This window comes from Rhinoraja longicauda, chromosome 3 (genome assembly GCF_053455715.1).
Source record: "Rhinoraja longicauda isolate Sanriku21f chromosome 3, sRhiLon1.1, whole genome shotgun sequence".
Taxonomy (NCBI): domain Eukaryota; kingdom Metazoa; phylum Chordata; class Chondrichthyes; order Rajiformes; family Arhynchobatidae; genus Rhinoraja; species Rhinoraja longicauda.
This window is the reverse complement of record NC_135955.1, coordinates 46,022,386-46,044,433: the sequence shown is the minus strand read 5'-3', so window position 1 is coordinate 46,044,433 and position 22,048 is coordinate 46,022,386. Positions and strand designations below refer to the sequence as shown.

The 22,048-nt window shown below is 39.2% G+C and overlaps 1 protein-coding gene across 1 annotated transcript in view; it reads right to left on the bottom strand.

Moving 5' to 3' along the window:
• glis3 (GLIS family zinc finger 3) overlaps positions 1 to 22,048 on the bottom strand; it is a 377,909-nt gene that overhangs the window by 12,330 nt on the left and 343,531 nt on the right. The window contains exon 10 of the mRNA XM_078396063.1: positions 9,162 to 9,344. Coding sequence (XP_078252189.1) covers positions 9,162 to 9,344 — 183 coding nt within the window. The remainder of the gene's footprint in view (positions 1 to 9,161; positions 9,345 to 22,048) is intronic.

The following is a 22,048-nucleotide window of genomic DNA, read 5'->3' as shown; positions in this document are numbered from 1 at the left end:
TGATAATTTAAAAGCAGGATGTTTAAAAAATCAGACATTCAATGTTTCGTTTAGTTTAGTTTAGTTTAGGAATACAGAGCGGAAACAGGCACTTTGGCCCACTGAGTCTGCACCGACCAGAGATCCCTGCACATTAACACTGCCCTACACACATGAGGGACTATTTACACTTATTACAAGCCAATTAATCTACAAACCTGTACGTCTTTGGAGTGTGGGAGCAAACCGAAGATCTCGGAGAAAACCCACGCGGTCACGGAGAGAACGTACAAACTCCATACGGACAGCATCCGTGATCGGGATCGAACTCGGGTCTCTGGCGCTGCAAGCGCTGTAAGGAGGCAACCCAACCACTGCGCCACCGTATCACCCACAGTGGCCAATGTGATGTTCTATCATTTAGAAAAAAAAAGGAGGTGGATCTTGTGGCATTCAAATCATTCTAAATGTAGGTTACTAGCTTTTATGTTTTGCTGTTCCTGGTGTTATTGAATGTTAATCCGGATAGTAAATATATTGAGGGTGAGAGAAATTATTATTGCTGACTGTAAAGAAGAGTCATGAGCAGCTATGAGCTTAAATGGCTTGGCTTCAGATCACACCTCTCACCATGAGTGGCATGAGTGGTGAGGGCATGATCAAAGTATTTTAGTGGGAGCACAATTTCTGATGGCACCATCTGGGGAATGAACCTTCTGTTCCCTGTCAGAATTTATTTTCCACATGGTAAGTTATTGACAACAATCGTAGAATGATTAGCACCACTACAGCCCCTTCCAAAAGTGTTGTGCAGAGCCATAAAGGCAGCAAGCAGTGCTTGTGGGAATGACACTTAAACGCGACCTCACATGAGTCTGTTTAGCACATGGTTTTCAGTGCGACTAAATGCCTACCCTTCTATCTCTCCATATCTCGCTTGCCTAAAGAGCCACTTTAAATGTTTTCAGTATTACCACGGGTGGCACAGTAGCGCAGCGGCAGAGTTGCTGCCCCACGGAGCTTACAGCGCCAGAGACCTGGGTTCAATCCTGGCTACGGGTGCTTATCTGTGCGGAGTTTGTACGTTCTCCCCATGACCTGCGTGGGTTTTCTTCAGGATCTCCGGTTTCCTCCCACACTTGAAAGACGTGCAGGTTCGTAGGTTAATTGGCTTGTTATCAATGTTAAAATTGTCCCTAGTGTGTGTACGATAGTGTTATTGTGCAGGGATCGCTGGTCGTCCCGGACTTGGTGGACTGAAGGGCCTGTATCTCTAAACTAAACTAAACTAAACCAGCCTTTCTGTCAATATCTGCTCTAATGTATCCTTTGGCACAGTATCAATTATTTGTTTGATTACATTCTTGTAGGTTCCTCATAACTTGTAAGGTGGGAATTGAAAGGCGGAAAACAATTGACAGCGAAGGTTTACAACAGGGAAAGGAAGTCAATGTTATTTTTGGTCCCCAAAAGCATAAGCTTTAACTTATGAACATATTGTGTAAGGATCACAATTCATTCTCATCCAAATAATTATTTGTGGAAAAAAGACATAAAGTGCCGAAGTTATTTAGTAGGTCACGAGCCTTCTTCGGACTGAACTTCAACCTGAAGAAGGATCCTGACCAGAAACGTCACCTATCCATGTTCTCCAGAGATGCTGCCTGACCCGCTGAGCTACTCCAGCACTTTGTGTCTTTTTTTGTAAACCAGCGCCTGTAGTTCCTTGTTTTTAATAATTTGTGGAACTCCAACACTGAATCATATTCTGCCAAAGAATCATTAAGTATCAAAAAGATCATGTTCAAATTACAGGCACGAATCATGAACATGACAACTGAATCATATTCTGCCAATGCCAGAGACCTGGCTAGGGGCTTTCTGGAGTCTCAGGAATAGCACTATTGCCCTGCAATCAGAAGGTTGTAGATTTAAGTCTTGCCCCTAAAAAATGCTTAAAATTAAGGTTGACCTTCCAGTGCAGTTCTGAAGTAGGGAATGAGTGCAACATTCTGCACCTATTGTCTATTGTCTATTGGTGGTACCATCCATGAGCCAATCTGAGGATTCAGTTACCCTCACAATATAAAGGTTCCCTTGTTCTATCTTTTGAATTTGTTTATGAGAATTTTGGCATCACTGAGGACGTCAACATTTATTGCCTCTTCCTTGGACAGCAGTTGATGGTGAATGGCACAGGATATGTCTTGGCCAATATTTATCCCTCACACCACATTGCAAAAACATGTTGTCTGAGCATTGTTCCTTGCATGACATTGGCTCATGCATTTACTTTTCCAAACGGTGACTATACTTCAAGGGGGTTTTAGTGACTGCAAAGTGCTTTGGGACATTCTGAAGTCGTACTACCTAAATGCTTGCAATTTTGTTTTCATCTTTCCACAAATTAATATTGACAGGAACCATGGAATGTTTCCAGAAATACTGTCAAAGTGCAGATTAGGGGCAAATCCATGGAAATTTATCGAACAAGGTGGAAGAAGTGTAAAAAGACACCTGAAGCCACCTGATGATGTCAAGTAAAGTTAATATTTTGCTACTGAAGACGTGTGGTTGTTCAAAAATTTGATACAGTCTGAAAGATATCCGTATATCTGCTATTTTATATAACATCCAGTTAAATATTTGCAGTGCAAAATTGTCCATTGAGAACCTTGCCCTGCTGGCTTTTATAATATTTTAAACCAAATATGAAAGCAAATAAAATGGTGTCTTGCAGGTTTCCTTCCCTTTTTAAGATCTCCTGGTTCCACATGCTTTTCTAAAGTTAAGGTGCTCTGGCATCCCTGTCAACACTGCACTGTAACTATTTCACAGCAGTTACATTAACAGGGAATGATATAAAGGATGTGCTGGAAATAACATGCTTACTTCTACCTGGAGTCTTCATCTGATAACATGATTAACATCAGAAATTCTCCAGATGGAAAATTCCTGGCATACAGTATGTCTTTATTCTTCAAAACATGGACCATTAGTGAGGCCTTTCAGCACTGTGAAGAGGGTATGTATTTATATACATTTTTTATAATATTCCACCATTTTATATATTGTTGGAGTCACTACTTTTCCATACCAGCATATGGGAACATGCAAAGATAAAATAAACATTTTGACTGAGATATTTTGTTTTCTGACTTTCAATGTAATTTTAAAGGGTTTCAGCTGCAGCATGCAATAATTGCAATGTAAGCTGTTTCTTTACCCAAGTAAATCTAAGACTTCAGTCACGAGAAATCTTTACCACAATTGATGCAAGATATTAAAAGGCCTCAAATATTTGATATTGGAATCCAGTCTGAAACTCCAACTTAAATCTTTAAGAGGCGGACTTCCTGTATCTGATCTTTATTCCTGACATGATGTTTCCTGCGGAGGACAAAAAGGAAAACCTCTCACCATTGTTCCATTGCAATTGGTGGCTTAGGCACAATGAGGTTTGCTGTGGCAGGGCCACAGTCAAAATGATGCATGAGGCTGCCTTTCAATTTCTAGGCATATAACCTTTGTGGCTTATTGTTCATAATTTCTCCCATTTATTAAGCATTCTTCTTGGAGGTAGCAGCCCACTTTGTGAAAGCTACTTGCTTTTCTGAGATTTCAACATGATACCGACATGATTAATGCAATTACAAATATTTTCACTTTAAGGCTATCAATGGGCAGGATTTCATGATTACAAATGTATAATACTTGAAACCTTCATATTATGGGTAGGGTCCATGTGGGATCGTTACACATTTCAAAAACTTATTTATGTAGAGGTCCTGAGACAGTTCATGACATTGCAGCCTTCAATCAAAACGGTAAGCTTAAAATATGCTGCTCTATTTTCAGTTTTTGGGTTGATTTCCAAGATTTTGCCTATCAGTTTTAAATATTAAGTTCATCCATTTTTAAATTAAAGCAGCCATTATAATCAAGGCCATTTTTACCCTGGTCATACCCTCTTCTCTCCTCTCTCTTCAGGCAGAAAGCACGTACACTATATTCAAGAATAGGTTCTTCCCTACTGTTGTGTAGGAAGGAACTACAGATCCTGGTTTAAACCGAAGATAGACACAGGCAGCATCTCTGGAGAGAAGGAATGGGTGATGTTTCGGGTTGAGATCCTTCTTCAGACTTGACTCCAGAGATGCTGCCTGTCCTGCTGAGTTACTCCAGCATTTTGTGTCTATCTTCCCTACTGTTATCAGGCTACTGAATAATTCACCCATAAGTAGGATGTAGTCCCTATCTCCTAACCTACCTCATAACGGCCCTTGTACTTTTGTATCTACACTTTCTCTGCAACAAACATTTTTCACTGCATCTCAGTACAATTGTGACAATGATAAACCAATACCAATACCAGTCCCAAATTCAGAATATGAAAATATCAAACTTATAACCTTTGCCCAATTATCAATGTTTGAAAAAAACATATAAACATTTTGAATAAGACAGGAAGTTTTTTGAATAAGACTGGAAGTTATAATTGAAGAAATGTTATTGGCTAATGTCCAGAATTAAATTTTGTTCTGGTCCGATTGAATCCTGACAAATGCATAACTAGTCTGCCAAGTAATGATCTGCTTGATTCAAGATTATGCTTCATCAGATTTTTATCCAGCTCATAAATAACCAGTTGGCAAACCTTTGTTCCATAACCCATTTAATCCTACAGCAATTGAGCATAAACATAATAGAAAATGATTTATCACATATTTCATATAAAACAGATTTGATCACTAAAATATTCTGGCATTTTATGTAGAATGTTGCAATTCATTAGCTCTCATCATCATCATCATCATAATATATATATATATATATAACACTTGATATATATATTTGTATACAAATATATATATCGAGAGTTATATATATATATTATGATGATGATGATGATGAGAGCTAATGAATTGCATGTTTAACTAATTCATGTTTTATACACTTCCAGGAAAAAATATTAAACATAATATTTCCATTGAACTCTTGATATATATATAATATTAAACATAATATTTCCATTGAACTCTTGATATATATATGGAAATATTATGTTTAATATTTTTTCCTGGAAGTGTATAAAACATGAATTAGTTAAATGTATTAAATGTACTGGAATAATACGTATTGGGAATGAACTGAAAGTGATTCAGCACATTGTGATTCATTGTTATGCAAATACTTTGGATTTGGGTATTATTTTTGCTACATGTTTGCTTTCAGTGATACTCCTTAAAAGTCTCCTTAAATTTACACTTATTCATCCTTTCACCAACCAAATTCACATAATTATACAACACTGGTTTGCAAAGGTCGCATTTTATGGTACATGAATCAGGTATACCCAATTTCTCAAATTTTCACCACAAATCCAACATTTTCAAAGGCGGACTAAGGAACTATGGTAAAACTAAGCAAAATATTGATTGTGAGGGTGGTTAGAATTGCTGGATGAATTTGCCAATATGTTGTCATGGTGGCATTCATTTTGAATACCATAATTTTGAATTGGGCTTTCCATGAATGTTGGAGTCAGTACTTTCCAGAATGGTGGTGATCACCAGGTTCATGCCAACAATTTTAGTTTCCATTGGATCACAGGCAGAGGTAACAAAATGAATGAGTGCACCATGAAAACTCAGGCTGTGTCTTCATGAATGCCAGTTGGCAAAGTATCTCTGAGCATTCCAGCAATAAGATCTCCAGCAGATCACAAGAGGTGTTGAGGCTCCTCCTAGGTGGAGTGGCAACAGCTCCTTGTAGTGGGAATGTGTTGGGTCTCCTCTTTGTATTGTACCTCCAGATTGATTCTGTGTATTTGACTACAATGGAGTCCGCAGTGTATGACCTCTCCAGCAGAAACCACTAACTTCTACTGTACAAAATCAGATTGCTGCCAATGTGACTTGAATTGCACTGAACCCAAACATGTAGCTAAAATAATGCCTCAAACCAAAAAGCTTGCATACATTGCATCACAACATCCTGATAATTTCCAGTTCATTACAAGTACAGAGCAATCACTGCAGCAATCTGCTCATCAGCAGGTTACCAGGATTATTGATGCCTCTTCTTGGAGAGCAGCTGTTGCTCTTTGATGCACCAATCTCCTATTCTTTAACAGAATAACAACATTTATTCCCAACAAAGCCTGCACCACAGTCTTCTTGCTGTTGCCCCTCAACCAGCTGGCCCAAACTGCGGCAACTCGTGATGAGGAGGTATGATCTAAAGACAGGCAATGTAGGCCCGTAAAAGCATTCATGATTCATCCCAACTTCCTTGAATGCAAGTAACCATTTGTTCATTACATTGGCTGCAGCCTCTGAATGAGTGTTAAATTGGTAGGGTAGGCACTGACACTGTACAAGGGAGATGAGCCAACAAATATATGCTTTCGATCTTGATTGGCTACGTAAGTATGTTTTGCATCTTGATGCTCTTGAACCTCATAAAGTGCCCCCTGACAGTCCATCAAAAGAGATTCTCTTTAGGAACAAGGAAATACAAATGCAAGTTTACCGAGGAAAGGCACAAAATGCTGGATATCTCAGTGGGTCAGGCAGCATCTCTGGAGAAAATGGAGAAGATGGTGGCCTGCCAAGCTTTGCCTTGCCCTTCCACTTTTCTAGCTCTCTTTCCCCAACCCCTACAATCAGTTTGAAGAAGGGTCCAGACCTGAAATATCATCTATCCATTTTCTCCAGAGATGCTGCCTGACCGGCTGAGTTACTCCAGCACTTTGTGTCTTTTAGAAGAGGTTCTCTGCTCATTATTGCAGCTTCTTCCAGTTCCTTCTGCTCTACTTTGTTCTGCTGTGATTGTGTGCAGGTAGGGTTGTGTTGTACCTCATTGATAGCAAGATCGCATCATTGACGGCTGGCAAACAATGGATTGAAAGGCTTTCTCCGGAGACTCAGGTAGGGAGCCTTCTGACCAGTTTAGCCAGAGGAGTCTCATCTTAAGGATCTCGAAGGCAGTCTCCAAATAAACCAAAACCAATACCAATCAATACCAATACTATCTGGCTTTAGCTGCAAATGTTAGTTTGACTCACCAGCACTTGCAGAATCACAAGCTATTTGTCTGAGGCCAGAGCGTGATGAGCACAGCTGTTTGTTCAGAGTGGTTTAGAAAGCAAGCTTCCATGGTTCCACTGAGTTGAATATTATACTATCGTACTAGTGGTAAGATACTATTCATACATTCAGGGAACTATTGTCCTTTTGATTGCTAGCTAGAGCCTGGAGGGCCACCAGCCAAATGGTCTGTCATTTGCCGAAGCTTGGGAAGACCATGATCTAGGCCAATTCACATGGCAATGCCACCTGATGCTCTCCATTAAAAAAAAATTGAAATTAATTATTTTATCTTTGAGCACTCCAAACGGCAAGGAATTATATTTAGCAATTGTCACATGGAATGATCCAAAGATTAGGGGCAACAGTGGCCTTCATCTCCAGACACAGTTACATAGCTGGAGCTCTTCTTGCAAATGTTGGCAGAGTGCTGTCACCACTATCTCTAAATGTCTACCACTGAATGCATTGCTCGGAGGGCCGATGGAGTTAGGAGCATTGCTTTCAGAAGCCTCTGAGTTACATTTTATGATCCATTATCCTTCAGCATCTCCGGCTTCACCATCATCTGTGCTTGTTATTTTTTCAAACATTGCGGCACAGTGGTGCAGCGGTAGAGTTGCTGCCTTAGAGTGCCAGATACCTGGTTTTGAACCTGACTATGGGTGCTGTCTGTACGGAGTTTGTATGTTCTCCCCGTGACCTGCATGGGCTTTTGCCGGGATCTCTAGTTTCCTCCCGCACTCCAAAAATATACAGATTTATCAGTTAATTGGCTTGGTAAAATTGTAACTTATTCCTAGTGTGTGTAGTGTGCTAATGTATGCACTTGGTGGGCCGAAGGGCCTGTTTCCACGCTGTACCTCTCAACTAACCTAAACTAAACATGCATCCATACATGGTCTTCCATGCAGATTCTGCATCAAGTCCATCACTTTATTGGAAATGTGATGGAAATGTAATGCGGTTTGCAATGGAGTTACAGGTAAACTTACATTGCACTGATTTTATTATTACAACATTTCATAGCAACTTTATATATAAATATTTTGTGTGCAAAAAAATTGAAAACATCAAAGAAGTCACTAGAAACGATATTCATCTTCTCAATATGATTTGAACTATTGGGTTAGACTTGTTTTGTTGGCTTGTGGCCTTTTAAATAGAGTTATACAGCAGAGAAACAGGACTCCAGGCCCAATGGCTATGCTGACCATGTACACACTCTAACTGAAATGTCATCTATCCATGTCTCCAGAGATGCTGCTGGTCCTGCTGAGTTACTCTAGTACTTTGTGCCCATTTGTCTGCCTATCTCCCTCAGCCTTTGCTATCCATGTACCTGGCCAAATGTTCTTTAAATGTTGCATTTCTACCCCATTTCCTCTGGTAGCTTGCTCTATAAATTCTCCACACTCTGTGTAAAAATCGTGCTCCTCAGATCCTTGAATTGTACATGAGTTAAAGACAGGTATGGTAGCATGAAAAACATATAAAATATGACAATTTAAAAAAACCGGATTTAAATATTTCACGAATAGATGTTAAAGTGGTTTTGTGTTTAACTACTTAAACATAGATATTCCTCAGTTTATGTAAATAATGATATCACACTTAAATGGTGATATCATCTGCATCATTGAAATTGAAACATCACATTTGAAAAATGTTCAATTGTGCTTAAAGGAGTAAACCTAATAGTTATTCGTGATTACTTAAGGTTTATTATTGTTGAAGTATATCTGGCTTTAATTCTCTTTAACCATAACCATGTTTTAATATCTCCCTAAGGATTGGCTAGTGACCTGCTGAAAAGTTATTTCTATAACCAATATCTTAGAGGTGAAGAGTGCAGTGCAGGTTGACTTATTTATTTTTCTCTTTTTCCATAGGGAAAGAGTTAAATCTTTCAACTCTGCACCTGGTCTTTCCCAGTAGATAATACAATCACTATGGCCACAGCATCATAAAAGTTTTAGTTACTGTAGCTTCAACAATTCTTTTACGTGCAGATGCACTTCACCTGGCAAGCTTCTGGTATACTGAGGCTTCTGTTTCTGCTATTATAGCATTAAATGAAAATAAATTCACCTGGAAAACTAGGATGAGCAGACAAGGCTCTGTGGAAGACATCAAATCCACCTTGTCCCCCAGCTGTGGGAAACAGACAGTCTTCAAATGGAGGCACCATGTTGTGAGGACTGACTTGGCGCATATTTCTAGAGGTTTCGCTATATTGGGGTGGGTAGAAAGTCTGCAACTGGCCGTAATAACCTATAAAGAACAAACAAAGGAATTAGATGAAGATGCGTTACTTTATCAACTTACTCACCTAATACAGCACAGGAGGCTATTTGCACAGGTGGCTCCCACCTATGCAATCCCATTACATCCATTGCCTTCTTATTTCCCCAGAGCCCGACAAATTATTTTCTCCCCTTTGATTCTCTTGCCTTCTATCGACGTGAGCAAAGAATTACAGCAGCCAGTTAACCAACCAGCACATCTTGAGATGTGGAATGAAACTCTCAGACAAAAGGAGAATGTGTAAACCCTACCCAATCAAAGTCAGGATTGAACGTAGGTTCTTGGAGCTTTGAAACAGCATGCTACATCATCATATAATTTTATATTTTGCATCATTTATAAAATCCATGTAAAATGTTTCTAACAATTGTGCAAAGACCGAGTACAGGTATTGTCTCTTGGCTGCGAGAGCTTCTCAACTAAAAAGGGTCCCGTCCCTAAATGACACCTATCCATGTTCTCCAGGGATGCTCCCTGACCTGTTCAGTTACTCCAACATTTTGTATCTTTCTTTGGTAAACCCGCACCTTTTGTTCCTTATTTCTGCATTTCTCAGCTCATTAGTTGGTAACAATGAGGAGAATCATTACTTGGATTGCCTATTGGTTAAGATAAGTTGGTGGAACTTGTAAGGTTTTCAATAAACAAAAGCTGGCATTTCTCCATGTTGAGCATGGATAAGGTTTTAAATCAACATTTAAAACATTTAAAATTGGCTATAGTATATTTTCTTGTATTCATGAATAATTTGGACTAAATCAAATTCATCCTCTGTTCTATGTTCAACTGAAATGGGAAAAAAACACATTGCAATGTCAGTGAATTTATTTTATCACATTATTATGGGCAATTACACAATGGCAATTGAAAATAGTACATTCTCTGTATAAATGTTTGAATGGAAAAAGTGCCGATCAAGTTCAGAGACAACGTATCTTTATAAATGACTAAAGCCAGCTGTTCCCAATGTTCAGCACAACATTACAAAGAATTAAATGTTACACTTGCTGGAAGCAGACTGCTTTGTGAAAGGTTACAGCTGAGTCTTATTATAAGAGCAAACTAACAAAGCCAAGCCAGCTGGCATAGCCCATCAAATTGCATACTGAACACATCTTTCACAGTGTTTTGCATTCATGTTTGCACCCTTCTACAACTTCCTATTCACAATGTAGAAAATTGTGCTATTTTATCTGTTATCTTAATAATGTGGAAGCAATGCTATCTTGTTCCAGATCATGTCCAGTGCAAAAAGAAGAAGATCAAATGTTTTCATTATTTTAACAACAATGTCAAATAGACAAATTTAAAAGAAGTGATTTGTTAATCCTTATTCTTTTGGTATAAGTTATGCTTATGTTCTAGTTTTAGTTCCTGTTTCCAAAGCAATTTAGTTTTAGCACATATATATTTTCACATATTATTGATTAAATGACAATGAAAAATGAAAGGGTTAGGCTACCAAATAAATAATGCAAAGATGCCAATTCAAATGTGCATGATTTGTGTTTAATGTAAAAATAAACTATTTATTAATCTTTAAAATATCATTGTTGATAATTCAATCTTATTTCTGGGTTATTTTGAATTTGCAAATTTTGGAAAAGCCTTGTTCGAACGCCATTTTCAACCTGTGTTTCACCACCCTTTGAATCATCTTAAAATATCTTTCCCTTTCTCACCCTCGCTACTTTTTCTTGTTTTTTTCTTTACCTGTCCATTTATGTGTTATCAGTTGTCAGTATCCCAGATTCATCCTACAGTGAAGCGAGGGCAGCAAAGTGCTTTGATCAGGACCACAAAGCGATTGCTTGTTCTTTATGTCATTTTGTTGCAAAACCAATCAGCCTTTTTTCCAGTGCAAATCCACGGAAAGCCACCAGCGGAGTCACAGAATTTTTAATCACTGCCTGTTATTTTAAAATTTATATACAGTGAACATGTTTTATTCTTGTTTTCCTTAAATTAAATGTGCAGATTTCCTATCCTAATTCTCACTTTCAATTTAATTCTCCCTCTCCCTCTCCCTCTCCCTCTCCCTCTCCCTCTCCCTCTCCCTCTCCCTCTCCCTCTCCCTCTCCCTCTCCCTCTCCCTCTCCCTCTCCCTCTCCCTCTCCCTCTCCCTCTCCCTCTCCCTCTCCCTCTCCCTCTCCCTCTGTCTCTCCCTCTGTCTCTCCCTCTGTCTCTCCCTCTGTCTCTCCCTCTGTCTCTCCCTCTGTCTCTCCCTCTGTCTCTCCCTCTGTCTCTCTCTCTGTCTCTGAAATGAAAACAGAAAATGATGAAATTCTCAGCAGGTCATGCAGTATTTTATGAAACATCAGTCACGTAAAATTTTGTTTCTGTGCCACAATGTGAGCATATCAGCTTGCACTTTTATTATTTTCTGTTTTGATTACAGCATTGAAAAAGATTCTCTCATTGGAGTTCGAGCACTCATTGGCCCAGAATGTCTAAACTGCTTTTAGCCAACCACCTGGCTGTGAAAAATGGCCACAATGGACACTGTGACCCTGTCAAGCATCTGAGAAAGTTCAGCAGCATCATCCTCTGGTAAATCCCATGTCATATTGGTCTTACCAGGTATTTGTAGGTCATGAGACTAGCCCACATATGCTGCTGAAACCACCTTAAACCATGCCCTCAAAAAACAGAGATTACATTTTACAGGCAATGCAAGACACCTTAATTCCATTTAAATCCTTCTAAAGCTGTTGGGTTGGTAGGTTGTGGAAACAAGGAACTGCAGGTGCTGGTTTACAACAACAAAAAAGACACAAAGCGCTGGAGTAACTCAGCAGGGTCAGGCAGCATCACTGGAGAACATGGATGTGTGATATTTTGGCTGGGAACCCTTCTTCAGACTCTGCAGATCCTACAGATAATTATAGTTTAATTGGTCTCTGTAAGTTGCCCTTCATGTGTAAGGAACGGATGTGAAAGTGGGATAACAGAACCAGTGCAAATCGATGATCAGCCTGAGCTCGGTAGGACGAGTGGCCTGTTTCCATATGTATCCTTTAATCAATCAAAGGTACATCAGAAATTTAAAGGCACTTCATAAAGTAACTGCACAAAGCTTAAGAGTTATCATTGGAAATTAACACTTCTATGTATCAACTTCAATATGACTTTCTATGCAGAAACCTTGAATATCTTCAAGTCTAATCTACTTACCAGGCTCGGCGAGCATTTCACAGAACACCTCCGCTCAGTCTTCCTAAACCTACCTGATCTCCCATTTGCTAAACACTTTAACTCCCCTTCCCATTCCCACTATGACCTTTCTGTCCTGGGCCTCCTCCCTTGTCAGAGTGAGGTCCAGCGCGAATTGGGGGAACAGCACCTCATATTTCACTTGGGCAGCTTACACCCCAGTGATATGAACATTGACCTCTAACTTCAATTAACCCTTACTTTCCCTCTCTCTCCATCCCTCCCCCTTCCCATTTCTCTGACCAGTCTTACCGTCTCCGACTTCATTTTATCTACATTTGTTTTGTTGTTACCTTCTTCCAGCTAACAATGATCTATTCTACATTTTCCTTGATCTCCATTCCCTTTGTCCTCTTTTCACACCATACACTTTCTTATCTATGTACCTCCCTCTCCCCTGATATCAGTTTGAAGAAGGGTCTCGACCCAAAACGTCACCCATTCTTTCTCTCCAGAAATGCTGCCTGTCCCGCTGAACTACTCCAGCATTTTGTGTCGATCTTCAGTTTCAGTGATGTGTTTACAAGGTCCCTTTGAACACAAATGCTTTTCAGTCTTTTACAATTTGGAATTCCAATCCAGGCAACATTCCGGTGAAGCTACTCTACAACATCTCAGTTGCAATCACCTTCCTACTTATAGTGTGGTGACCACAACGGCATACAATACTCCTGATGTGGCCTAATCAATATGTTTAGAAAGTTTTACCTTGACATCCCTGCTCTCATCTTCTATGATGTTAAACACCCCATATGCCTCCTTCACCACTCCATCTATTGCTGGTGCCACATGGATTTCAGGACTTATATCCCACCATTCACTCTGTTCATCAACATTCATGTGGACTCTATTATTTACTACGTATGTCCTACACCTATTTGACTTTCTAAAATACATCTTTTTGCACATGTTGGGAATAAATTCCACCTTCATTTTATCTGTTAAATGTTCCAGCTGATCATTATCATGCTGTAGCCCTAGATAATTCTCTTCACAATCTACATCGCCACACATTTCTGTGTGATATGCAAACTTACTAATCATAGCTCCTACTTTGTTAATGTATATCGCAAATATCAAGGCTCCCAGCTTTGATCCTTGTGGTGCACCTCTGGTTTCAGACCTCCAATCAGAAAAGCAATCTTCCACTACCATCCTCTGCCTCTGATTTACAAGCCTATTTTTGATGCAATTTGCCAGCTTACTTTAGAAACCCACGGGTTCTAACCTTTGGATCAGTCACTGCCAGTCATGAGGTTGATTGTTTCAGCCTATTAGGAATGATTATGAAAATATCCAATTATCTTCCTCCAGAATTATCTGAGTTTGTAATTAGAACATACTAACAAGTGTTGTTAGGTTAATTTAGCATTTAGCTTCAAAGCTGCAATGGTGCAATTTAATAATGTTATTATCAAGTGTTATGACAGAGGTGCAAAACCTTCCATTTGGAGACACGAGAGGATTAACAAACAAAATTAAATCCCTAAGGAACAAAACTCTATGGTAGGAGCATAATGCCATAAAATTAGCTCTTTGATTTATTCGTACTGTTTATAAAGCTAATTTAATGTTTAGCAGATAAAAGGAAACTGACTGTAGAATTAGAAAGTTTACTTGTTGTTCCAAATACCAGATCAATGCTGAATTAAAAATAAATCTGCATAGATCTTGCTTGGTCTGTTTTGAATTTACCATTTCTAGCTTGGCATTGTTAAGTTAAATAAGAAGGTTGGTTTTGTGCCCAGGTAGGATTCTGATATCGAAGCTCATCAAAGGAAGAGTGGAGATGTTGGTTGTGGGGGGGGGGGGGGGGGGGGGGATGATGTGAATTATGCACATTGGTAACAATGAACAGCTTAGACCATTAATGGAAATAACTATGAATAAAGCAGTATTTTGTGAGCCTTAAAATAATATTTATTTTATGTATATTAAATCCTTCCTGAGTGTTGCTGTGAAGTGAAATGAACTGGCAAATCCTGAGATTGGAATGCTAAATGAGCAACAAGTAAACAGAATTGGAGACTTTGGAACTGCAAATGCTGATCGAGTAAAACACAAAATGCTGAAGTAACTCAGCAGGTCAGGCAGCATCTGTGGAAGCTTGGCAATGTTTCTGAAGAAGGGACCTGTCCCAAAATGTCACCTATCCATGTCCTCCAGAGATGTTGACTGACCCACTGAGTTACTCCAGCACTTAGTGTTTTATTCAAGTAAAAGTAATTGGTATGCGTGGGTGAAGTGGCAGCTACAATTGATAATTGATAAAATTAGAGTGTGTTGCAAGAGAATCTTTGTCCTGTTTATCTCTTTGGGATGTTATCCATTCATCTTGAAGCACATGACAACCTCTCTCTGGCCAAGTGAATCCTTTTATTCATGGCAGAGTTGTTTTAACATGTTTTGCAGTAACAAAACATCCTCCATGGTAATTCTTACCAATGCTGCCCGATAAGCTGTAAACTCAGCCCATTCCTATACCCTCACAGCTGTGTGATCAAATTCTGCTCTAACTCCATTTACATGTTTGCAGATGGTACTAGCATAATGGGACAGATCTTGAACAATGACAAGGCAGAGTATAGGAAGGAGATAGAGAGTCTAGGAAGAAGGTGTCAAGGTAACAAGATCACCTCACAGTCAATGTTAGAAAAATGAAGGAGCTAACCATCAACTGCAGAAAGCACGGTGAAGTACACATCCCAATCTGTCTCAGTGGTGCTGAAGTGGAGATGGTCTGGAGCTTCAAGTTCCGAGGTGTAATTATTACCAACAATTTGTTCTGGATCAACCACATTGAAGTTACGGACAAGAAAGCACACCTACACCTACTTCCTGAGACTTTCCTTCAATGCGTCTTACCAATTTTCACAGATGCATCACAGCTTGTTTTGGCAACTGCTCTGCCCAAGATTGCAAGAAATGACAGAATTGTGGATGCCGCCCAGTCCATCATACAAGCCATTCTTCTTCCTATCAACTTCATCTACACCACACTGCCTTGGGAAAGCAATCAGCATAATTAAGGACCACTCACACCCATCATTCTCTCTTCTCCCCTCTCTCATTGGGAAAGTACATACCACCTGATTCAAGTATAGCTTCTTCCCTGTTGTCATCAGACTCTTGAATGGACCTCTCATAAGCAAAAGATGTATTCCCGATCTCCCGGTTTGTCTCAACGCGGCCCTTGCACCTTTATTTATCTGCACATTCTCTGTAGCTGCAACATATATTCTGTACTCTGTACGCAAAAGATCACTGGCCTTGTTAAAGCAACTGAGTGCAGTGCAGTAAGTCACAGCATGGAACTCAGAACAAATGAGAACAAATCCATCATAACAGGAATGCCTTGATAATGTCGGCACCTTGGCATTTTTTCATTCCAGGAGTGGTCCAAGTGTATAGTCCATGTGCATTATAATCAGAAAGGTCATCTAAAAATTATTATTGCATTGCCCCTTTTTTGTGAAACACTGTTCCATGGAAGCTGTATGGCACATTTCCAGTGGGGAACAATAGTTCCATACACAGAGCTTTTAGAAAATCTGGCACAAGGAACTGTGCTTGGAGAAACATCACGCAAGAGAAGAAATCAAGCTGAGTAAGAGATACAGTCAAAAGCAATTCAATATTCACATTGGAAGAGCAAAATCCCTGGTTAAAAAAACAGTGTTTGATGTAAATGAAGCACTAAAAAGGATGCTTGATATCTCAAGATATATCAGCTGCAACTGAAGGTTGCTACTCATGGCAATGTATAACAAATTCTTTAAGTTACACAATTCCTTATAAAATTCCTGGTTCTCTCACTTTTTGATAATTTTCTATATGAAGATGGACCGGGCTTTCAACAGCTATCCATTGTTGTCAAAGCTGCAGTAGTGCCAAGCCAAGCATGGCTGAACCCAATGTACTGTTTTGACAGTACAAACAGTTCAAATTTACTGAAACACGGTGTTCTGAGTGTGAGTTCTCATTCATTGCCATTTTGCACCTCTTTATTGCCACCATTGTAACACATCATTTTCAGTTTTACGTGCCAAGTAACTAATTTCCACCATATCAATAGTAAATGTTAATAACCTCAGTAAATATCTGACAGAAAGACTATCCGTGGGCTAGAAAATTTAGCATTAATGATCAGTTAAAGGTATATGGGATTACTGCCAAAGTGCTGTCTACTGTGCTTTTTGCATCCAACAGTTCAAATATCCATCACATACTCAAGGTTCTTTATAAAGGAACATTAATAGCTAAAAGGGCTTTGTTGCCCTAAATTTAGCATACCAGTGGTCCTGAAAGTCAGATACAGTTTAAAGATGCAATAATAGGCAATCCTTATTCTGGTATTCTACATTCCCTTGAAAAACAATTCTTCAGTGGTAATGATAATGATTAGATTGCAAAGGTAAAAGTTAGTTATTTTTGAAGAGAGTTGTGGATGAAAACTGTTAATTAACTGAATCCCTCAAGCACATGAAAACTGGTCATTTGTATGTTGGAAAAGATATTTGGATCTGTTTTGGATCCGTTTTAAACTAGAACATTCAGTTCTTCTATACATTCTTACATTCAAAGAAACTTTACAGACTATTACAAAAAACTTAACCTCACTAATGGGGTAGTTATTCCCTTCTAAATTGATTTCTTAATCAGCATCAATTATACTTTACAATAATAATTTCTGGAAAGAAAACATTATATTCCCAAGACATTTCAATGAGATGTTTACTGAATACATGTATAGATGATTACTGAATGATTCTGAAATGTTGACAATTTAAACTGCCAATCATTTGAGTTCACAGCTGCAGTGGGCATAAGGGGTTATAGGGAGAAGCAGTGAATTGTTAATGTTTAAGCTGTCTTCAATATATATCCATAACTGGAGATAACTCAATAAAACAACTTGCAAACACACACAAATATTTTCCCTGCTGGGAAATTGGGAAAGATTGAGGTTGGAGATGGAACTAAAGATAAAGCTGAACATGATTTGTCAGGGAAAGATTCCAAGTTTTTCAGCCCTTAAGTTGGAGAAAACAAACAAGGCAGTTTTGAATGGATCGCAAAACAGCTCAGATTGATATCTGAAGAGTTGCTTCATTATTTGCTAAGTAAGCTTCATTATTTTTTAAGTAAGAACAGTTGTTATCACAGTATTGCTGATAACCTTCATCCAATTTTTTCACCTGTTCTCCTGAAGATGGTGACTTCTGACAAAATGCAATTTCAGCCTTCAACCAAACAAGAGTACTTCAAGCTTTCTTTATGCATGGGACTAGCCAGTGAGTGCGGACTGGCAACTTAGGCATAGGGAACTCTCGCAGCTGAGTCTAATTCAGTTCTCACTTGATGTCCCTGAACATATAGCAGAATGTTATCTGGACTTGGAATGCCAGCTAATTTTTCCTCTCCATAATCCAAATTATTGAAACAATCCATATTTTGTGCTTATTGCTGCCGTCATGGATGAGATCAGGCAACTAGTACTGCAGGGGAATTGAGCCTGGGGAGTTTGTAATTTGACACATATGGTAAATGTAGCATGTCAGGAGGTGCTGGTAACATTTGCCCTATGATTTGCAGAACTTTCCATGAGTGGAGAATCTCCTGTAGTTGAACAATTGAATGCTATTAGAAGTCAACAACTCATCACCATTATAAATTGTATTTAACATGCTGGTAGAAAACAAATAAGATGGAGTTCTCCCTGCCTCCCTCTTTCCCTCTACTGTTCCAATGATGCCCCTTAACTTGGAAATGCATTTTAACTTGGAAATGCATTTAATCATTGAACCATCACAAAAGCCATTTATTTTAATTGAAATATTCTGGAAATGCAAATTTAATTTATTACAGTATTCTAAAAGGACACTTTTGAAATGTTTGTCATGGCAAGATTATTCTGCTGAAAATAACTGATGCGTTTGAATTGGCACAACCCCAAACATCTGCTATGTTTTAATATCAGCAGAATGTACCAGATAAAGAAAGCCATATGCACCAGAATATTCCCCAAGCTATAAAAAGCGCATGAGAAGGAGGTAATGGGCATTCGACTGCAGGTACAAAATCAAAGCATGATATAGAAATGGAGAAGTAGAATGGAGGAGAAAGGCAGGCAATGGCAAAAATATTCTGTGAAATGACCATGTCAAGATGCATCAGATGTATGATGTAATAAAACATAAAACACTCAATTTACTTATGTCTGCATTTAAATATTAGTCGTCGTCACTACAAAAATTGTTTTTGGACAATGATCACTCTCCTTGTTGTGAAGCTTATGTTTTGAATCTGGATTGGATGTACTGCATGTAAGATGTCTTATCATATGGGTGCAGCAGTAGAATTGTTGCTTTACAGTGCCAGAGACCCGGGTTCGATCCTAACTACGGGTGCTCTCTGTACGGAGTTTGTACATTCTCCCCATGACCTTGTGGGTTTTTTATGGGTGCTCCAGTTTCCTCTCACACTCCAAAGATGTACAGGTTTGAAGGCCAATTGGCTTGGTAAAATTGTAAATTGTCCTAGTGTGTGCAGGATAGTGTTAGTGTACGGGGATCGCTGGTCGACACGGACTCAGTGGGCCGAAGGGCCTGCTTCCACGCCTTATCTGTAAACTAAACTAAATACTGTATATGTGTAGGCACAAATAGACTTTGCAAGAATTTAAATGATGCTGGGACTGGAAATTAAGCAACGTATGACCTGTGTGAATTCCAAGACATCGTTGAAGTAGGGGGGAGATATTGTGGCAGGGAGAACATTATGAGGATGAATTCATTCACAAAATGCTGGAGTAACTCAGCAGGTCAGGCAGCATCTCGGGAGAGAAGGAATGGGTGACGTTTCGGGTCGAGACCCTTCTTCAGACGAAGAAGAAGGGTCTCGACCCGAAATGTCACCCATTCCTTCTCTCCCGAGATGCTGCCTGGCCTGCTGAGTTACTCCAGCATTTTGTGAATAAATCGATTTGTACCAGCATCTGCAGTTATTTTCTTATACATTATGAGGATGAATGCAGATTGGGAAGGCAATAATAAGATATAGACGTGTTAGTGAAGCATACTGAGTTGTAGTAATAGCATGTTGGGGTTGTGTGTTAGAAGAATGGTATTTCTGGCAGTGATACTGATGTAGAAAAGTGATGGGGTATTTGGATCCGGGAGCACTGGGGATAGACAACTGTGGCTAGGCTGGTAAGAATAGTTGCAAGATCTCTCACTTGCCAAATATTTGAAAATGTGTAAATTGTTTGGATTAGGAGTTAGATGTGAGTGTAGAAAAGTATGGAGGAGCATGCAGATCGTTGTGATATGTAGTTTTGCTGTAATGGTCAAGTTTACCATGGAGGAAAATGGTATATGAATTGACTATCAGCCAACAAACAATCCTCATTAAATAGTACAAGGCTGTCAGAGACACCTGCACTTGCATAAAAATGTGAGCAGGAGTGTTTTCAGAAATTTTGAGAGAACTTCTGGCTTTCTCCTGTTCATTGTCGGAACCTGTCCCCTGCCCCTCAGTGCAGTGAACATGTTTTGGAAAAGGAGACTGAGATGGGGTATTGATGAGTCGGGGGTCATGGTGATGATTTATGACTTTGAGATCAAAGTTTATGAATTAATGTAACAAACTAATGTTACATCAGTTCATTAATCCTTGATCCTCAACATTATAAATGTGCCACTGTTCTAGAATAAATGGGAAGAGCAACCAAACATGGGAGAATCAAATAAGAAATTCCAGCTTCAGGTAAAGCACCACTTTCTTCAAGTGCTTTTAAAATGGCTGTTATTTCTGAATGTGCTCAGCTTATTTGAAGAATAAGCTTCATAGAAGTTTAAAATAACATTTGGATCATGGTACTCCAAAAACAAAACTGAATGTAAGTTTAATTTCTAGTTTGGAAGCTGTGTGGAATGAGGTCAATTAGTTTATCTCAGCAGTCAAATCAATGAACCCTGAAAGTGAAGATACTTTATTTTAGTCATTCGTGGGATCTGGACATCAGTGGAAACGACAGCACTTACTGTACATCCCATTCTCCTTGGGAAAATGCAGGACAGTCATATTCATGAAAGGCATGCCGCCAAGTGCTGTTGACTAGGGATATCCCCTTGCTGGTTGGCATGCAACAAAAGCTTTTCACTGTACCTCGGTACACGTGACAATAAACTAAACTTAACTTATCCAGGACTTCAAAGTGGTGATGATGACATTGTGTGACATTTTCTCGTCAGGATACTTTGCGATTTGGAAGTGGGGAACGGATCCGGTGGCATTCCCATTTGCCTGCTGTGTTAGGTTAAAATTTAAGATGGCACTCTTGATTTTGCTTCAAGACTGGATTGCAGCATGCACAGGCAGTTCCAGGTGGAAGTTATTCATGACTGCTGCTGGTGGGAAGGCTGTAAAATGTTAATTTCCTGCTCCCATTAGTAGGATTTTGGGTTGCGGCCGTCAGGATATGGCCCTTAGCGTAAGTTAGTTTGTCAGGTAAGGTCTGGAGGTAATCTAGACTGGAAGAGCAAAAGGAAGCCTCCACAGGAAAGGCCAAAAGTAGGGAGCCCGTGACCCATGAGGAAACCTGCTACAACATAAAACCTCACATACCTGGATTCTAAGCAGGGTCCTTTCATTCACAGTTTCAGGTTGCTGTGATCAGCAATAAAGCTTGCAATTGGGTCCAAATGTGATCACTGGAGCTCAGCGTTTAAATATTAATGAGGCCTCTTGCTGTTTATGGGAAGTTTGCATTGACACTGTTGAGCATCAGGAAATTAAGAAGGTAGTAAGGGCAAATTGGACAATTACAATATTTGGTGCTTATTGCCATTTTAACTTTCCACTCGCTCCATTCATACCGGCCAAACTGAGTTAAAATGGGTCTTTAAATGTCTAGATCTCATGTACTCTATTTAACTATCATCATTAAGACTAGTTTTTAGAATATAAGCTGCAGACCTTTGAACTAATTTCTATCACATGGGAAATGTTGTTGTATTATCCAAATGTTTGGTCTTCTTATTTACATAAGATGGTTGAGAGTAATTTGTATATGCCCCAATTAACAGTAAAAGAAGTCAAGAATAAATTTTCCAATAATTCACTGTGGCAGCCAAATGTGATGCTTGAACAATGGTCTGATAGTTATGAAATGTGTATCAACATTGTAGGGAAGGGTGGGCCTGGGTTAATTTTCATAGTCCCTGGTAAAGGATGCAAGAATTGCAATGCATAATTAATCTTCGCTCAACAATTACAATACAGGTAGCATGCTAACTTTGTGCTAAGTGCTCAATATAATGACTTCAGTGACTAACTCTGCCTTTGATTGAGTGGATGCTTTGACAGGCCAATACTGTGAGATGTTAACTCCTTGTAACATAAGCCTGCACTTCCTGAAGCCAGCCAGCACCAATTAACAGGTATGTTGTTGCTGG